Below are 21,242 nucleotides of genomic sequence, written 5' to 3'. Positions count from 1 at the left end.
AGGGAACAAATTATCTGAACTTACACTTGAAGTATGTTTCTATACGAAAGTGATGCATGCACATTGACAGCAGCGGAGAAATCAAGGATAAAGGCTTTTGAAATGTGGTGCTACAGAAGACTGATCAGATCAAATGGATCGACCGAGTAAGTAATGAGGAAGTCCTAATAAGAGTAGGAGAGAATTTTTTTTTTCTAACATAGCCCTGAAGATGTTTTTAAAATAAAACGAAACGTTGGCTGCTAACTTTTAATTTATTGACCTAAACTCCAGGAAACATCATTTTATATATTAAAATAAGGTCAAGAAAAAGGAGACAAAATAATAATAAGTAGGAGAGAAGAGAATTGTCATGGAAACCTTGACAAGAAGACGGAACAACCTTACAGGCCATATCCTGAGACCTTATGGCCAGATGAATACAATCGTTCAGGGACAAGTAGATGGCAAGAATGGAAAAGGAAGACCTCAAACAATATATATGGAATAGCCAAAGAAGGATGTGAAGTGGAAGAAGTATGTATATGTGAAAGAAAAGCTGAAAGGAGAACTGAGTGGAAAGCTGCATCAAACCTATGTTAGGATTGTTGACCAGTGATGAAGATGTATTTTATGGTAATTCATCTACATCTACATAATACCCCGCAAGCCGCCTAAAAGGCGCGTGGAAGGGTGTGTTAGGACACCAGCCTTTTACAGCTATTAAAAAAAAAAAGAAGTGCTCTAACGAGGTAACGTAATTCAACCTCCTCACGATAAATACATTTTACTGTTATTTACAGAACAATATTAGTTAGCATTATGAGCTCTCATCACAGCCAGCTCAGTTATAGGTTAACTCCTGTGAAGTCGTTAGCATGAAATGTATCCTGTACAAAATTATTTTCTGGCGGGTAATTTTTTTCAGGGTTTCTTTGCTCCCAGTACAAACTGCTACATCTATCATTGTTTTCTTTCCAATTGTATTCACATTTGGCAAAAATTAATGAAAAATATTTTATTTAAAAAAGAGTAAAAATCGTATTTTACAGAATAATTTTTTACTACAAAACAGAGTTATTTTCATTAATACATCTTGCATCCAATGCTGCAGATAGGTATTTCCCTGATACTTTGAGTGCTGCTGAAGGTCTTTCTTGAACTTCACTTTTGGTGTATTTGAAGCAAGTATCCGGAAAGTAGAGTCCTTGTCATGATCTCAGACAATGCACTGTATCTGGTTTCGTGTCAATCACACTTCATGCACTCTTCCTCAGTCATGTTTCTCATTTTCTTGGAAATGTTCATGGGGAGAAATAATTGAAAGGGGTGTGTTTTTATCCACTTTGGATGAATACAAGATGGAAAATGATTCCAACCAGCTCATCAAATGAAGTAATTAAAATGAAAAAGTCTCCTCCCAAGTTCTGCTTGTCTTTATGAGAACTTTGTCATGAAGCACTACCTGCTTCAGTGCATTTGATTATTCTGTCCATCCCTATTGATCATGAAGTATCATGCCCTTCCTTCCTCTGTCCTCTTCTCAGCATTTTCAAGGCCTTGATCGACATGTAAAGACAGTTAAATAGTACAGCATTAGAAAAGTGACTAAGTATCCATTCACATGCCCAGGTACAAAGACAAAATACCAAATGAAGAAATTTTCTGCAAAAAATTCACATGACTTGACAACCATTTCAAACTCCCTATTTCTGGTCAGGCATGGTATCAATTAAATCACTAATTACTTCTAATCATCGTCCAAAGCATTATCGAGCATAATTCTTAATATTATTAAAGATCCAGGTTTGTATCCTGGCTGTGTAAAACAATTTTTTTGCCATGATTAATTTCTTTGGTGTTCATAGCAATTATAATAATCTATACTAATATCTCTACATATTTTATAATATAGCACTCATTTTCAGTGTTAATTTTTCAGGGCTGAAATCAATATGAAATGTAAAAAGAAAGGAGGGTATTTGCTGTAGGTCACAGACATGGTTGAACCCTATTCAGAGAATTCCTGGAATATGCAGAATGGACATGGTGCACATTTGTGGAGACAATGAGCACATCAATTGATGTGGTCAGCATAGATGTGTTAACTCTAGAAGTGCTGGAGCAATCATTTTGCCCATTTTTGAATTTCAAATGGTCTCCTCCTCCTCCTTCACGATAGTTTAAAATTGTTGATGTTTCATGGCTTTTAATAAAAATTTTTCCTTCAACCGCAAACCAAAAATTTTTATTATCAGCTGCATGCATTGTAAAATAACTGGTGATATTGCTGATTCTCAATCCCTGAAATATGTACATGTGTCGAATATTGTACATATGTTCTCTGCAGCTGAAGAGTTAAACCCACCCATGCCAAAAATGGATTATATAGAGCATTCCAATTTTCAATAAATAAGCTTAGGTATACCTTTTTCCAGTGCCAACTTTTCCAGTCGTAATAAAGGTGCCTCAAACACTATGCTAAGCATGAAGGCCAAGATGAAAGTATAGCTTGCATCCGAAACGACGTCACTGAACTGTAATGTAGAAGCACATTAAATTGAATCTTTAATTATGCATTAGAAACTTATGGAGTAGGGACACATGTTGTTTAAATATCAGACCAAGGGGGTTTCATTAATTTCATCATCCCTGTTCTATTGTTATTTCAGAATCTGAGTACATACATATTAATGCCAAAAATGTAACTACAAACTAAATGCTAAATGTTAATTTCATGAATCCTGTTTTCTTACTTGTATAATCATTGTTTAGGTTCACTTCTGGTCCATTATTTTCAGATGTCTATTACATGCTGATGTAGCATTCTCGTATTACGTAAAGGAAAAGAATATTTCCTTTGATTCTTAATGGAAAATAAGTTTAGGGAAATTATCAGATTTTTTTTTTATTGGCAGGCATTGAAAGTATTTCTCAAAGCTCTAGACTCATTCATTTTAATGCATCTATATGAAGTTACTCAATTGCAGGTAGTTATTGAATTTTTAAACATATATTGGTATTCATTCTATATATTCATGAGTGAAGGTTTGGGAAGGAATGAGCCCCAAAATTATATGAATGAGCAAAACTTTCAGAGGAAAAATCAACTTCTTTGGCCTGAATCTTCTGAATTTGCTCTTCATGTTCCTCTGCTTTAAATAACAAGGCACATTCTTCTTCTGTGCAGTGGTTGTTAGTTGTAGAGGACATGACTTTGCAAGTCCTCTTAAGCCAGCAAAATGCTGCAGAGGATATCAGTTTGTATAGAAAACTGCATGAATGCTGTGAAAGTAGTTTTGAAGATCATTGATAGACAAATGGAGGCAAAGGCAGATGATTACTTTGACAACAAAGATCAGTTTGGTTTTAAGAGAGGGAAGTACACCCGCAATTTGATAGGGGGTATGAGACACTTCTTTTTTTATCTTGTTTATTAGAATATTCTGATAGTATGCGGATAGGAGTATGGAATATGAACGGGATGCATAGATTAGAAGTGGGTCAACACTTCCATATGCCACTTCTCAGTTACTCCTCGACCACATGCATTGGCCTAATATGGTCTTTTGCTGTCTATAATCTTGATTCCTTTTGTCAATAAGTGGTCTTCCGGAGAGATTTTTTGAAACAAAACTCCTATATTACCTACATCACCAACTCATGAAAAGTGGGCAACAACTTTTGTGATTTGTTAGAAAATGATTGATTGAAGGAGATTAAAAAAATCATATTTCATCTTTCCCTTCCATTTATCCAATTGTTTTAATGATTTGTGATTTCAGGCCTGAGTGAACCTCCCATTGTATCCTGGAATTTCTTTAACTTAGACTTTATTGTTTAAAAATGCTCACCAATAAATACATGGAAGCTGTTTCCTGGACTCGTCTGGTATTGACACTGTAAATTTGGACACCAGCATGAATCAGGAAGGCAGAATAAGTGATTCGGCTCAGTGGAACAATTGTACTCCATCTAAGTACCTTTGTTATTGGGTCTGTGAGAATAGAAAATTGTAATCATAACTTAAAGTAGTAAAACCTACATTCATCTTAAAAGTTTTTCATGACCATATTTCATCTAAATTTTTAATAAATAATTTTTTTATTATACCTCTCAAAAAGTAATCAATGTCTGTTCTTAAACTCACAGTTAATATTTTTTACCAATTATGTTTGCATTTATTTATTAATTCTAGTTTTATCATCCAATTACGCATTACCCTGGAAAAAATTTTTTGAAGAATAGTGATATATTTCATTTCAATTGGTGTAAGAGAGCTTTTTCATACTTTAAAGATCTAAAAATGTTTAAAAACTAAATATTTATGTGTCAAATGTTTGACCATACAGAGCTTTCTGTGAAATAGTTAATTTAGGATCTTCTTCTAGCAAGAGCTCGAAAAAATTTTCTGCTGAGAGGAAAAATTGATAAGGTAATTCAGGTAAGGGAGTGACCATATTCAAACACGTACGACTCGAAGGAAATCTGAATACTTTATGGGAAAAGAGCTTTTTTCCAGCTCTGCATCATATCTGCACAACAACTCTGGTGTCTGTGCGTGTATTGCAAGTTTGTATTTTCCACACAATTGTTTTGTCTCTGGCAAAATTGAATTTCGATAAAATCCTTTTTAATGTGCCTTTCATTACTGTGATACACAAATTTTCGCTCTAACTTTCTAATAAAATTACAATTATCTTTAGTGTATATTGATTAGTTTTTTTACTTAATCACGTTTTAGGATGCTCTGAGATATGCAATGCAATCGGAATGGATAATGACTTAAGAAAAGCAAACTCACAGCTGCTGTCTGTAGCTTCTGCAAATATGATGATCCCCATTCCCAAGGACCACAGCACCCTGTGCACTGGGTTAAATATGGCAGCAGTCAGAGCACTGTATTGATAATCAGGTTTCAGGAAAACTGTGGATGCAATTATGGCTGACAAGGATGATACCAAGGTGAGCACCAGGAGTGGTACTTTGAGCCTCTGTGGAGAAAAAGATCCATGTTTATGAATTGGACTTTTAAGCTCCAATTGATGAGTGTATCATAATTTCTCACTCTGAATACACGGGACAGAAGAGTGTTAGTAAGAGTTAGTTAGTAATGATACATTTTGTGTCACTGTTGTGTACACATTTAATCATTTCCTGTGATGGATGAAACAATCATTAATAGAGAGATCTTTAACAAAATAATTAGAGATGCTTCTTTCTTATAATTTAACCTTACTACACACTTGCACAGTTGGGATCCAATTTAGAGTTTATTGGCGCTTTTCTGATAATTGTCCATAGATCATTTAGCTCATTGAGTGTTGTATTGTCCATACCTTTGGAACTTGGGTGTTGGTTTTCTGTGCCACATGAATTATATATCCAATTATCATCCCAAGGAAGTACGGAAGGGCTCTCATGTAGCTTTGAATGTAGGAGTATTTGAATGTGTTTTCTTCCCGAAGATTCAGCAATGTTCTTTAAAGGATAAAATGTAGAATTAGTTTTTTTAAGAATCCAAGTACATAATAGTTTAAAATTATATTCAAATGAGGCATTGCGCAAATTTCCCTTCTTATCCATTTGAGATCTATTTTTATGCTATAAGAATCTCCTACCTCATATTTTCTTCAGCCTAGCAAACACTAAGCCAGTGGCATCACTGATGACGGCCACATGTAACTATCAGCTTGATACCAAACTAAAAGCTACAGCCCAAAAGCAAATACTTACTTGAAATAAACAAGTAGAATCGGATCAAGCTGTTGAAGGTATGTCACTGTGAAGGCAGTAATTGCTGACAAAATAGTGATACCTCCTAGCAAAGCTTTTCCAATTTTGGGTTTCCGGTGAATGAGAAAAGTCATAGGGACACCAATCATGAAGAGCTGCATGTCCACTGTCATGTACCAGGATTGAATCATGCACTGGAAACAGAGATATTTCCCTCATTAAGTCAGGAGATAATAGCAGAAATTAATCACATGGATATCATCAGGAAAATATATTCGATTAAAGCCACTCATTAGATGACATATCGAATTCGAATATTAAATCATAGCTCGAATATTCGAATACCTCGAATCTCGAATACCTCGAATAATAAATGATGAATGCTGGAATGTTTGACTCGGTTGCCTATGCAGCAGGTAACACAAGATTTTGGGGAGTAATTTTGATTTCCTTTAAATGATTCGAACAGGAATTTAGCTGATTAATGAATATTTTAATTTTATGGAAACAATTTGGCATATAATTAATTCAACTAACATCGCTTTACCCCCACTCCTGCTGCCAAGTGCTAGCTGACAATCTGAGGCATTTTGCAAAATACAAGCTCTTTTCCACCGGATTTTCTTCAATTATTTTCAGTCCATCTTTGGGAATTCTCACGAGATAAGAAGATGAATTGGAATTGCTATCAGGGAGAAACCAAATATTCTGAGAAAATATCCCTTTGTCTGGGACTGTATCAATAAAGATTTATAGCACCATTCATAAATTGAAACTTGATATACGTTTTCGGAAAAAAAATACCGCATCAACTTCCGAGAAGCTCTGCTGCTCATATCGAGTTTCGCCAGAATGCTAAGTCTCCGTCGTATTTTGACATTTATTTCTTTGCGTAAAATGCTTAAATAAACTCAGAAATATGTCGTGTTTGGTCTTATTCTTTTTGAAATTACGCGCACGTTATTAATATTTCAATTCAATAAAGGTGTGACATCAATTGACGAAAGTCATTCTTAGACACCTTTTGTGCTAATAGATGACTCATGCAGCGGTTGACCTCCACAGAAATGGGGAACTTCGAAGCTGGTAGAAAAAAAAAGGTCAGTGGGGGAGAAAAGGGAGGGCCCGAAACACGTTTCTATTGTTCTCGTGTAACTTGGTATTTTTTCGAAGCTAAGGTCTTCGTAATATGATCCCTGCGCGAGCTGTTACCTTTTTTTTATTTCGAAGAAGAGGAAAGCCTCAGAGGGGGGGGGGGGCTAGTGCTGAATGGAGGGGGATACCGGATCTTGGGAAATGCGCTAATGTAAGTATCCCACGGTACTCACGCAGCAGTTGACCTCCAGAAATGGGGAACTTCGAAGCAGGTAGCCAGAAAAAGGTCAGTGGGTGAGAAAAGGGGGGAGGGCGTGAAACACGTTTTTTTTGTTCTCGTAACTCGATATTTGTTTCGAAGCGAGGGTCTTCGTAATGCGATCCCTGCGCGAGCTGGGACCTTTTGTTTGATTTCGGAGAAGAGGAAAGCGTCAGAGTGGGTGAGGCGAGTGCTGAATGGAGGGGGATAGCGGATCGCGGGAAATGCCCTAAGGTTGCTATCCCACGGCACGGAGGTTCTCCTGGTGGGGGGAATCGGGGATTTTCGGATTTTTTCACCCGACCATTTTCGGTTCCCCTCGACGAACTCTTTTCACCGCTAAAATCCACCAATTTGATGTAATTCGACAACGTGAGTATCACGGCGCTGCGAGCACTAAATGACTACAGTTCTCTACATTTTTCCGAGTCAACTACCAACGACGTGTGTGCGACAGTGTATGACGCGAAATTCAAAGTATTCGAGGCGGTACTTTTCGCATAACTATTCGAAACCTCGAATATCGAATACTTTCTAGTATTCGAGGTATTCGAGTATTCGCGGATACTATTCGCACATCTCTACTAAAAACAAAATCTCTAGTGATTTATGACCCAGGGAGTAGGCAAGAACCCACCCCTTCCCCCCCCCCCCCACCCAACAAGTTATTCAATTCATGATATTTGAAATTTATTGGCAGGAGCTTTAATTTACAAACTTTAGTTCCTTATATTATATCTTGATTTTAATGTTTATGGCTCAAGGAAGGAACTGAGTTAATAATATTTATTTGATTCAGATTTAGGTGCCCCAGATATCTTTCCTTCTCTCTTATAAAGCAGTTAATTGGAATGGAAGGGGGAAAATTAAATTTTGAGAAAACACATTGTCCCAGATTCATTACTACCTCAACTGCTGAATTGTAAAAACCATATTTATGCATCTACATGCTTCCCCGCAAGCCACCTCAATAGGTGTGAGGTGCCGGTTAAGAAGTTAGGACACCAGCCATTTGAAAAAAAGAAAAGAAGGGTTTTGGTGAAGATATTCCCTCTTAGCAATTACATATTTAAGTCCATCTTAGTTACCACTGTAGTCATATAAGTATGTAATTAGGATTCATGTCTTCATATCTATTGAAATCGTCTATAATTATTGGTTTATGCACAATTAAAACTCACTTTAGGATGTGATCAATGTAGCATACAATTGTGCTTCGAACTCACCATACGTTCCGGGTTCACAAAAGTGTTGATGTAGAGCAGGTTAGTCCACCAGTTGTCTACACAGTATTCACTCTCCTTCCCAACATTTGCTTTCCACGTTGGTCCATCTCCAATGTGCGGAAAGATAGTGGCATAGAATCCCACTACGATCATGTATAGTGGTGTGAGTCTAACACCAAGTTGCGAAAAATAATAAACTCATTTTATGCAAAGAAAAAGAGAACAGTGGACAGTAGTAAAGAGTTCTTACTAATGTACATTGTACATTTCAAAACATGTTTTGCCTTTAAGAATAAAAATTTTTATCAGGCTAATGTGGAGAAAACTGTTGTTTATTACATGGTTATAAAAGAAAGCACACTCATAGAGAAATAAAATTCATTTAGTAAGTTCCACACTGAATATTTATCAACACCGGCCAAGGTCTTGAAAGTGACAAAACAGTACCTATTTACTTCATTTTTAGTGCTAGTAAATATTCAGTGTGGAAGGTTCATAGTGAATATTGCTTCCCTATATTGTGGTTCCTCTGCGTTAAACCAAAACTCTTATGGAGTACTCTTAGGGGAAAAACAGCTGATATCAGCAACCTTGGATGACATTGTCTTCACATCGGTTTACCTTGAAACCAACTAGTATTAGCCATGTCATGGCTGACCAATCCACAATAAATAAATTGTGCTGCAAGACTTGTTGCATGAATTAAGGGAAACGAATATGTAATAAATAAATTGCTATTATTTTGAGACCAAACGTAAGATACTATAAAAGGAGGAAATTCAATTTACCTTGGATTTGCTGGTGCAAAATGCCACACATAACAAGTTGCATATGTATGTAGTTAGTTAGACATAATTTAACGAAAATGAGTTGAATCCAAGGTGATCTGATTTAAAACAGATTATCCAAGGTTACTTTTAGCAGCCATTTCCTAACGACCACTTGACTTGTGAATTTTCCTTTTAAAGGGTGTCAAATTATTGGGTAAATAGTACTCAGTGTATCTTTAAGATACAATTTTTTGGAAAATGTACGAATGATATTTGGAATAATCATTTATTTGAATTACCTGAAAAATCTGTGAATGTATATGAACCAAACAGAAAGCTTGGGAGATTTCTCCAATTCAGCAAGGAGGAGAACAACTAGAAGACAGCCACTAATTATGAGGAATGTGTCGACCACTACAGTTCCTCCCATAAGTATGCGTGTATCTGTGCGATGGTACAACTGCAAAGAAACCAAGATATTTTCAGTCAGGTTCACTGGGCAGTTCCTTCTAAATGTAGACCATTCTCATTAATAGCAATGGGAAAAAATCCTCCTGGATCAGGAATCGAATCTCCTACCCTATCCAGGTTCCTTGATTCCTTAGGAAATTTACCGAGGTTCATTGTGCCCGATATTAGGCCCTTGATAGCCATCCAAGATGGCAATGCAAAGGAATATGGCTTCCAGGCAAATCAATAAGTAGCTTCTTGTGCACTGAAACCAGGGTAATTTTTTTCCTCATAGCATTTTAGGTGAATTTCACCTTCATTCACATGGTATAGTTGAAATATACCACTTGCAGGCCATTGTTCAATGTTTTGTGTTTACTCTATGAAATTTAAACAACTATTTAAAACTTTTGGACTGAGTAAAATTTATCTGAAATCAGGGAAAATGTAAAAATATTTTACACGGTACACGGAATTGCGCAGTCTGACGTACGTGTGAAGGCGCAATCAAAATTGCGTCGTGTAAAGCGGTGAATTGCTAGAACACATGCGAGAATGCGTGGATACGAGACGGCAAAATAGCCCATGTTCTAATTTCGTTCATGCATTCGCGCAATTTCACGCCATTTTAGAAATTAATGCAGCTCTAACCTGCGCAATTCCGTGTACCGTGTAAAACAACCTTAATAGAAGATAGCACAGGGGAGCTCTCCCTCGATAGCTCTCAAAATATATAAATAAGCTTTTGTTAATTACCCATGATTTAATGGGCTATGCAGGTTTTTATTGCATGTAGTTGCAACATAATCAAAATTATATGTAACTGAGCCTTTTTTTAACCTAAATAGCACTCAATAATTCCAAATTAAAGCTACTCACTGATTCCACATATTCAGGATTTGATAGTGAAGATGCCGTGTTGAATATAAACCGATGTCCAAATATGATGAGGAAAATAGTCATCAATTTCAGTCCATTTATAAATGCGAATGGTTCCTTGCAGTCTGCCTTTGACATAAGCCTTTTCACATTTGTAATTGAGCTGAAGCATCGCAATGCTCTCACAGCCATGCCTGGAGGAGGAAATATACAGGAATATTCTGAAAAGTTATCATTATGAAGAACTGGTATAAAAAATAGGAATTTCTAACTTGTGTCCTTTAATCTATATAATGTTTACTATGAAACATGAATTGGAATTTTACTTTGTCTTAAAGACATGATGAATAAAAAACTATACTTTGATTATGTCAGAACTTAACTAGCCCCTTTTAAAAATCTTTTGTTATTGGGCCACTTCTATCTATTCTTAAATTTCATTATTCATATATGTATTACATAGTACTTTGGGCTGCCCTCTGTGCTGCATGTAGATATCACAGTAGGTATGAACAGAGCAGTCAATGTGGCTGTAGATAATATGAAAGCTGATGCCAACATTGAAATCATGACATATAAGAAAAATGCAGATGCTAATTATAATAGTAACTGGAAAAAATCAGTGCATAAAAACTCTCAAAATAGATTCTGTTCCAATCCTAATACCTACCCTTCTTTCCGAGTGCTAAATTTCATGGAAATAAAATTTGAATCAAAAATGAACAAATTTGCAACTGTAAGTTAAGAAGTGTTTTCAGCAGAATTGGCCAATCAGGGATCTTCCCTGTCACAGAAAGGTCAGGGAGTGGGAGGAGTGGTTAGGTGGTCATGTGAGATTGGAGGTTTTTTTGGTCCAGAGTTGACCAAATGTGCAGATCACTCTTTTACATCATTTCTCTATGAAAAGCCCATCTATGAATGATAATGGCTGAATACTAACTAACCCCTAAAATCCAACACTGCTTACTTAATTTATATATTTTTCAAATACATATGTACCTATATACCCTCAAAATTTATGCCCCAAAAAGTTTTTTCTCTCGTGGAACTTGTAAAATGCAATTCTCTTTTGTTATATTGGTCTAAAAATCTAGAGGTTTTCCAATTTCATTCCTTCAGAATTGATCCCAAGGGACTGCTCACATTGTTGAGACCCAAAAATTCATCTATAACATGCATACCATAGGAAAATCAGCCATTGAAAATAGTTGCCACTGACATTTAAGTCCAAAAAAACATGGAAGTATACACCAACAAAATTACTATAGCATGAGCTCTACTCAAGCTAAGGAAAAGTATGCAGTCTTAATAATTTTTGGGCATTGGACTAAAGTTTTTATCATTCAGGCTATTGAGACAGCTAATATTATCCACACATATTAATTTGGTAGTCATTCTGTATCTATTTTGTTCATTTCTCTCTCACATTTTTAGCTGTAGTAATGAGGTTTCATGCATTTAATGTGGATTCTTTGTCTTCATGTTTTGTTTGTTTGTTTTGGACTTTTAGCAAGTGATGGAGCAAGGAAAAATAAAAAAGTGGATTGATACTGTTACAGAATGGATTTTTTTAAAATCCTGTTGTGTATACCCATTGCATAACCTATCAGCTTGCATGCAGTCTACATTGCAGGATATTTATTGCACTTCGTTGTAGTTTCGGAATATCAATAGTTGATGGATCTGAGAAAAATGCAAAGAGCATCCTAACAAAGCAGGGAGAGTCTTCTGGTAAAGCATACCTGCTAGTTTATGAATTAACTATGCAAATTTTACTGAGCACAACTGACTGGATACCTTTTGGCACTACCAACAACTTCATCTATTTCAGTGGTGTCATGGCAAAATTAGCTGTGCCAGAACGCACTTTCCATAGCTTTTTTTACAAGTAAAATATTACTCTGTGTGTTTCAATCATTTCAGCAAATATAGAATAAACAAATTAAAAAAAATTGTTTTGATTACAAATGTATATATTAGAAAATTTGAGTAACCAAAATTGATACGACTGTGATTTGACAATTCTGCCTTGTCATAACTAGAGCCAGAATGGTGTTCTGGCACCATGACACCACTGATCTAATTGAAAGGAAGATGGGTTATTTTTTGTAAGCTGTAATTTGAGCCAGGAAAATTTTCTTAGAATGAACAGCATAAGAAACATAAACAATAATGTGATTGTCCACCTGCGAAGAAATGAAAGTGATAAGAGAAGGAATTGACCTTCCATTCTTGTGACCAATCTTAATACTTATTCATATGAATATAATGGGTATGAGAAGGGAAGAAGAATTAATCTACTCATAATGTTAAGTGGGTATGAAATATGCATTTATCTCTAGGTTGATATTAATCTCACCTCTTTCACTCATACTCTTCTGATCAATATTTTTCATCTCATAGAATTCCAGTAAGGATGCTAGTATCACCAGAGTCACAAAAGTAGCGATGATGGTACTAGAAGAAAAAATATTTTTTTATCCTTATTTTATTTATTGCAACTGGCAGATGGCTCACGGCAGATTTAACATTAAACACTCTGTAAGAGTGGTGGGATTTGTTGAGTTTACGGAGTGATTGCTGAAACATTTCTTAAAAGAATAAAAGAGTTTAACTTTGAAAATATCCATTTGGGATTGAATCATATCAATGAAAATGTGTTTCCACCCTTAAAGAATATATTTATCTAATAGGATTAAAAGACATTAAAATGTTTTTTTCTTGGCATAGTGTCCTTAGAACACTTGTGCATTCAAGCGGTAGAAGAGGGGACTACGGGCTATTTTTGTTGTTATTTGTGATAGAGTTTGAAAAATTACGAAACCAATATTTTTCCATTTTTTGATCCATCTACTATTTGATCTCATATTACTCAACCTTTTTATGTCAAAAACTTTGCTTTCATCCTCTCTCTGGTTGTTTGATGACATCATGTATTCCAGCTGAGCTAGTCTCCACATCTCATTCACCTCATTTACCACCTGAGCTGAGATGGGACAGTCTGACTAGATCCGGGTTGGTTAATGGAGTGGTCTGATTAAATTCAACTTTCAGCTCTATGCAAATGAAATATATAGCTGAATTAATGAAATGTATTGTCATCCGATCAGAGGCAGTCTGGGGTGATTGGGAGCCCTCGGCTGGGTCACGTGATGGGACCCCGCCGATTACCGGGGGACTCTGGGATCCTCTTCCGGAAAAATTTAGGAAATTGCGTGCCCAGAAATGGATTTTGACACTATGTATTCTGGTGTGGAAATCGAAAAAAATATCTAAATTAACCTTTTCGAATAACCCTTTCAAAATAGCATCAGGATCTCTATTATCTTCTGACACTTTTATTTTATATTTTATACACATAAACTTCGTATATTGAGTATGCATACAGTGAAAAGCAACTAATGAGAATGTAAAATTTTTTAATTGCAAATAAACTTTAGTTCAAGTAATCTGTTTTTTTTTTAATTAAATTTTTCATACACACTTCACGGTAGACGTGAGCATTGTGGGGCCCTACCTAAGCTCGGGGCCCTCGGCTATTGCCTACCAGACGACCAGGCCAGACTGCCCCTGCATCTAATAAAAGCAAATTGACAACATATTAGTACAGGCAACCTGCCTATCACCCAAGCTCCCTCAAAAAATTTCTGGATATCTGCTTTGCTGAGGGTCTTTAGTTTCCACTCACCTCATGGCAATCTCTCCTGCAGATGTGGAGTCATTGCCCCCTTCACTCCCCGGCTGAACAGTGCACATGGACGGGAGTACCTTGACAGAGTACAAGGGCACCCCACCTGCCTCATGACTCCCCACTGCCAAGTAAGAAGCCAGCGGTCGTAAGGCAACAGTTAAGTGATCCTGGACATCCCAAGCTGAGCAGGAATCAGGCACACACACTCCCCAATGCAGAAGGGTTCGTGGAAGTGCAGATGGATCCATGTCAGCTTCCTTTTTGAGGTAAGTGATAAATTTTTAAGAAATTAATGGTGTTCCTTCAATAAAAGCTCCTTGCGGTTATGACCCCTGTCACTGCAGTGGGTCTGCAGATTCTTAGCAGCTCTTTCTCGGTTGGGAAATGAATTCCCTTCTATGACTATAAGAAAGTATTCCTAAGTTTCAGGTTTATGTGTGTGTGATATGCTCAGAGACAAATAGCTTCATTTACTCAAATACTTAGCTGATGACAATGAAATAGATATGGACAAGACTTTTTTTAACTCCAGCAACATTTGGACATGGAGGACTGATCATGAAGCAATTTCATCTTATGTTGAATCAGCTTCATTTCTGGGCTAGGAATCAGTTCATAGAGCATCAGTGCATGGAAAAATTTCTGCGTTACAAATATCCTCATGAACAAACAAGGCATAATGTTAGGTTATTTATGACATATTATAGAAAAAAATATCGGCAAAATTTGAAATTTTGGAAAGAGCCAGAAAAATCATTTTGGATCGTATACCGAATCAGTTGTTAGTAGGACCATCATAAATTTAGGGTCTAACAGTATTTTTTTTCAATAAGTTTTTCTTGAGCAACTCAAGATGAAATGCTGATTACCCACTTACCCTCACTTTGTCCCATATGTTAGGTTTTGTTGTGTTCCATTCCAGTGGTGGGACAATGGTGATTTGAGCCAAGCAGTACTGTCCTCTGATGAATGTGGTACTGTTGGATGCTACATCATGCTTGTCCTCTCTCTTTCCTTTTACTGATAGGCATTGCTCGTAATTACCATACTCATATGTTGCACCAAATAGCACTCCAGTCGGCAGCTTTCCATTGCTGTCAAACACTGATAAAAATAATAAAAAGCATAAAAAAAGTTGTGAGGGTTATCAGTTCACTTTGCCTCAATTGGTTGAGAGGGTTATCCAGGAAAGTTTTACTTAAAGTATTTCAATGTGCTATCTTTTCATATGATATGCAAACCATAGACTCGAGCTGAACATTTCTCAATGCTTGAGTTGTCCCCTTGAGTTTATACTGACCAATGATTAGTATGACATTAAAATAGCTTCTTATCATAATTTTTGCCCAAATGGCTATGGAAATTTGTTGATGCGATATCTAACTAGGTACATTCAGACATAGGTTGCATATTTATTTAAATACTGTATCACTGTGCCGTCAGTTAATGATGGTGGTGGGGATTAAATTTTACTCTGCGAACTGAAAGTTGTGCCATCTTTAAAGGTAGCAGCCATTTGGGCAAGCCCTTGTTTTGATACATACCATTGGGTTTGAGATATCATTCAATAAGCTTTCTGTGTCACAAAAAGCATTCATAAATTTGAAAACAGGAACCAGGGAATGGAACTTACTTTGGGCCGCCCACAGTGTCAGGTTGCTGAGTTCCTCGATGTAGGTCCTCGAGTCTTCTCTGCAGAGGTCGCTCGCAGAGGGCGGGAAGGGCGCGAGAGCCGGCAGGGGCACATCGGCACATTCGGCCACCGCAAGGGCCACCAGGACAAGGAGGAAGGGAGGTGGCCAGCTCATCCTCCTCCCCCCGCCCACAACTCCCCTCATGCCACCGCTGAGTCTGAAACAAGGACATTATGTAAATGACAATGACTCCTCCGGGACGGATCAAGGTCGTTGCTGATGGGGAGGAGGGGTTTAGGGTCATCTCTATCCACGCAGCCTTGGTGGTATGCAAGTCCGGAATGCGGGGAGGAATGCGAGGAAATTTTCAAGTTTTCAAAACGAAAAATCTTGACATTAGATTTCTCCCAGAAGCAGCTCTGGGTTAAAAAGGGCTAAGGTCCGTTTCACATGGACGCGAGTCGTCCGCGCTACGATTTTTTTGCCATCTTTTCAATTTTCCTATAAATTACGAGGGCGCCTTATCTGCCAACGTGTGTATATCCCAAGAAAATACATACAGAAAATAATGCTAATTCAGTTCAAAATCCCCATAGAAATATTTCAGAGATGTAGTCTCGAGTGTACCTCCTCAAAATGAACCTCCTTTATATTGACCCTCCTACCAAAAAAGCTTCCCCTCTCGAAATTTTTCTGTCTAAGGCCCAGATTTCAGTGGGTGTATTCGGTTACGATCTGTCGTGGCGTGTTTCGAAACTTTCTTGAGCATGGTGTCTTTAACTCTCGACAAATTTCAGCTTTATGAATAGCATTTTTAGAAATTTTCGAGATCCTTACGTTTTTTGTGGCTAAAACAATTCGACGGTGCGTTGTTGAATAGGGCACCTAGGCACCTATTCAATAAGGCATCCTGCAGGAACGCAGTTGAGCAATGGATGGGATCTTTTGCTCCGGGGAATGAAAGAAGATTACACTGGAATAATAATGCGTATTGACATTGTTTTTTTCTCGTATTTTCAATTCTTTCCTTTGTGACGTTACGTCGTAAATCTAGTTGATTTTTCACGTAGGCCCAGACAAGGGAAATACTCCAACCGTCGGTCTCAAGCTGGATCAGGGAAAGACTCCACAAACAAGAAAAACAGCTCACAAGAAAAAGGTAGCAAAAAATAATTTACGAGTTATTACCGTTCGATATCTATTCAAAATAGAGTATTCAAAAATCAGAAGTATTACAGAAAACAATGATAGTAATTCATGATGCCAAAGGAAACATTACCAGCTAAATACCCGCAGAATAATTGCTCTAAATTTGCCATGCCTCACTAGACATGTGACTCCGAGCAGACCACGAGCAAAAGCGCCTTGCCTATGCCGGACAAGACAGGATGTGAGGGGAGGGATTCTTCCAGGGAGTGGAGGGGTAGCCAGGCGAATTCAACTACTGCGCCACTCATACGTCGCTGCCCCTGCAGAAACGGCCGCTCCGCAAAACACCATTCCCTGGTTTTGAGACAACAGCATACAGCCAGAATTTTCCCCTCAACTTCTGGGTTGGAGACATCAGATGAATCAGAGGGATATTCATTGGAACACATGGAGTGGAAGGAGATACTGGGGTGAGGTGTTGGAGGGAGAGAGAGTTGTGATAGGACAAAGGTAAAACTTCTCACTCCAAGTGCAATACTAAAGCCTTAGCACCGATTTCCCCTTGCTTGCCAAGGAGTAAGTATTTCTGCGCAGTAGTCCTATATAAGTCTTGGATTGCAGGTAGGCTGGGTTCGGTGCTGGCTTTCGGATGCTGCTTTCCGGAGGCAGCATTTTCCGGAGACAGGATTTTGCGAGACAGGGCATTTTGTTACAGGGCCTTTTGCGCGAAAATCCTTTGCGCGAAAAACCTTGCCGCTAAGGATTTTTCGCGCTAAGTTCTGCGGATAAGTTCGGAGGAAGTTCGAGGAAGTTCGAGGAATTTTTGGGGGGGGGGGGGGGGGGGGGACACTAAAAAATGCCACACCTTTTCCTTGTGATTTTTGCCCATTGTCTCTTGAGAAAGGCATAACATTGGTTAATGCTATTGTTGCAGGTTTGTATCCTACTCCTGGATTTTTATTTTCAGCAATTTGTGCACTCTTGGAATTATTGAGATCAGGCCCATGGGGGATTTCGGGAGATTCTGTCCTCGCCGAAATGTTTTCCCTTATGGTGACTATCCGCAACACATCTGCTGAGGAGACCACTAACCCACGGGCTACTATCCTCTTATTCTCCATTTTTCGATGTAGTTACATTTCATATTTGCCAATTTGTCAATAGCCAACGATGAATTTAACTTTCAGCATTATACGAACGAAATATATAGCTGATATAATCAAATATATGCTTTTCCGATGCGTGCGAATTGCAAAAAAATGTCAATATAGGCAACCCGTAAACCACCGTAGCTTCCCCGAAGCAAATCGATACCTCCACTGCACTTAAGCTCCCACCTTATCGCTTAATCGCCCACTTAATCGCCCACCTTATCAAATCCGCTCATATAGTAGCCCTAATAATACTAGATGAGCGGATTTGATTCGGTGGGTGATTGCTGAGCTTTTGAGCAGTGGAGGTATCGAAATTTTTGGCTGGGTGGCAGGATTTTTTTCTAAAAAGTTGACGGGTCTGATTAGCTGGTTACGACGAAAGCGTTCATTTTCATGATGTTTATTTCGAAAGGAAATTTAATTTATATTGAATTTAATACTAACGAAGAAGAAGGATCTGGATTCGTATAAAATTATTTTAAAGTACTTAATTTGCTAACTTGGCCTTAGTGACCGTGGCGAGTCCGCATCCCAGAGCGGTGGATTGATGGCCGCCCTGAAAGATGAGCGGTGGATGGAAGAACCTATTGTTATCCTCGGAAAGATTGGACCCCAAAGAATGAAGTACACGCCCACACCTCTCAACAGGTCGTGGTCTCACCAAATTCCCTTTAGGTGCTTGGGTGTCAATGTTGGCCTCACCCATTACGAACTGCGGAACACCTTCAGCCCTATTGTTAGGTTTAATTTTAGATTCACCCTTAATCGCCTGTGCTCTCAACTTTTTGAGCACTCATGGTGCGAGTTGCGATCGCAGACGGTGACAGAGGTGGCCGCAGACAGTGAGAGGGTTGGCCGCCCTCTCCCCCGTCATTTCTGGGAAAATTGAGAACATGCAATCTTTAAGTTGGCTCTCCAGTGTAAGTTTTCATTTCGCCAGCTTAAAAAAAGTGTTTAAAAATAACTGATGAATATCAAAATCCACATGTACACGCATATTAGACTTCAGACGCATTATCGCCGTCATGGGAGGTATTTCACATTAATAAAGCACCACGGTAAAGTGATGGTCTGCTCCACTCTTTTCCCCCAAAACAACGACCCTGACCCGCCCCTGATCGCGGAAGACGCGACATTGAATCCCCTTCTTCTCCCCCCCTCCCTCCCTGCCTTCTCAACTTCAATCCATCCGGCTCCGCGTCGGGCAAGAAGCGCATCCCTTGTAAGGGATTTGTCGGCGTTTTCCCCGGCCGCGTCTGTCGTGACCTACTGCGCTAACGTCTAATGCTAATGGAATCTATTTTCCAAGCGTAACATTGACCTAAGCACGAGGAATATCCCAGACGTGAAGTTGTCAGTCAGGGTCATCAGAATCCTTTAGACTTAAGGACTTGTCAAAAAATGTATGCAGAGCTTAATGTATTAGAGATAGCCAAAATTTAAAGTAGTCCTTCGATTAACCGTAAGATATCCCCTGTCAAACCATTAATTGCTGAAAATATTGATTATTTCCTCTAAAATGTCCCATGGTTATACTGAGGTTATACTGAGCATATAAGGATATATAACTCGGGTACAACTTCAATAAATGTATTCACAAAATTAAAGGACTCTGAGAGATTCATCGGTAACCATACCATCGATACGCTTTGTATAAGTAACATTAACCATATTTATTGCTATATTCAGATGCGTAAAAAAGTACTGTTATATTTAAAAAATGTATTCCGGCCCAACATCTAGCATAAACACGTAGTGAACATTACATTTGAATTGTAGCGAGTCTCCTCGTGTATAATTAACTACTCAGGAAGCTATGTTAAAATTTTGCACTTGTCGACATTTGATGATGCTTTTGGAAACATAGATAGTCTCATGACTGCCTCCATAAGCTATTTCTTCCAAGTGCCGCTGCGTTTTGACTCTTCTATCTCCACGAAAATTTACCTGTGCGGTATCGCGAGCAATGACTTCTCATACCTTCCAGCAGTTTGTTCTTTTATTGGTTGTGGTAGCGAATTTTCAGCACAATTTCGTGAAGAATTCAGGTTTGATTGTCTCCAAGAATATTTTTTATATCGTATCGTCAGGCGACTGATAGCGATGTGCACCTGGGCGTGTATATCCGCGAGGGGGCTGAAAATGCCGTCACTCATTTTTTTTTCCTGTGGAAAACGTACTGGTTTTGGAATACGTTACTATTGCATTAAAAATCACTTTTGAGCTAGATAGAAGCTTTAAGCAGTAGGGAATGCATCAAACTCTTATCGATAACGATCCGTACTAATGCCACACAAATAAGTTTTTTCCAACGGAAAACCTCAAGTTTTCACTTTCACATCTCTATATCGATGGCTAAGTTCTAACAACACGTATCTCAAAATTTGGCCGGTCTGAGTTAATATTACTGCTAATACTGTTAATAAAAATTGAATTCATGCAAAAAATAACTGTCTGTTTGCAAATTTATGCTTCTTTTTCAGTTTTAACTATTTTTGGTTTTTTATTTCAATTAAAATTATATACAATTAAAAAAATAAATAGTTTTTCTGCTCTCCTGAAAAGTTTCCTTTTTTGAGATACGTGTTGTTATAACTTAGCCATCGATATGCTCCTTTAAACACTATAAATACCCGATCTTGCTGTGACACAAATGCGGATATACGTGATATCTGCGGCAGAAAACGTGCGTTGTCACTACTTTTTTCACTGCCGCATGAAGTCCACACTGGTATTCGGGAATAAATAAGACAAGGAAATTTGAATGGCCTTACCTGTTGATAAATGAGAAATCCCGTGTATGACGATCGAAGTTTTTCACGCAAGCGCTGCTTCCTCGCAAATCCTGGATTGTGTGTGCTCGTGGTGCGGCGAGAATCCGTATCGTAATACCGCGGTCGTTTGACCGCTCCTGTCAGCTGCTCCACCGGGAATGTGCCAATATGGAAGCTTGCCCGAAGGGGGTGCAGTAGGAGAGGACAGACACCGAGACGGCGATTGTCACTTTTGGGTGTCAGGGTAAAGAGGTGCGTGCGGAAGCGAGCAAGGTGACTTCTTCGCCATGCACCCACGTAGGTCGTCGAATATCAAAACTCGTTCAAGTTTTGATAAGCCTTGCCCTGAGCTGTTATCTGAGGAGACATCCTGTGTAAGATAGTTATTAGGGGCTGGTTTTAAGGTGAGAGCGAATTCTGTGAAACGAAATCATTCATTTCACGGA

The 21,242-nt window shown here is 38.2% G+C and overlaps 1 protein-coding gene across 1 annotated transcript; it reads right to left on the bottom strand.

Moving 5' to 3' along the window:
* Positions 1 to 742: 742 nt before the first annotated feature.
* Positions 743 to 20,983, bottom strand: LOC124156304 (nose resistant to fluoxetine protein 6-like). The gene is made up of 14 exons (XM_046530767.1): positions 20,797 to 20,983; positions 15,719 to 15,936; positions 14,963 to 15,189; positions 14,083 to 14,342; positions 12,754 to 12,851; positions 10,395 to 10,588; positions 9,365 to 9,525; positions 8,296 to 8,464; positions 5,716 to 5,909; positions 5,319 to 5,460; positions 4,784 to 4,973; positions 3,834 to 3,976; positions 2,408 to 2,516; positions 743 to 1,538 (listed from the first exon to the last, which is right to left on the bottom strand). The coding sequence occupies exons 2-14, from the start codon at positions 15,921 to 15,923 to the stop codon at positions 1,495 to 1,497; spliced, it is 2,136 nt and encodes a 711-aa protein (XP_046386723.1). The 5' UTR covers positions 15,924 to 15,936; positions 20,797 to 20,983; the 3' UTR covers positions 743 to 1,494.
* Between the last annotated feature and the right edge of the window lie 259 nt (positions 20,984 to 21,242).

The sequence above is a fragment of the Ischnura elegans genome, chromosome 3, assembly GCF_921293095.1.
Source record: "Ischnura elegans chromosome 3, ioIscEleg1.1, whole genome shotgun sequence".
NCBI classification, from domain to species: Eukaryota; Metazoa; Arthropoda; class Insecta; order Odonata; family Coenagrionidae; genus Ischnura; species Ischnura elegans.
The sequence above is the reverse complement of the archived record's forward strand: the minus strand, read 5'-3'. Positions and strand labels throughout refer to the sequence as shown.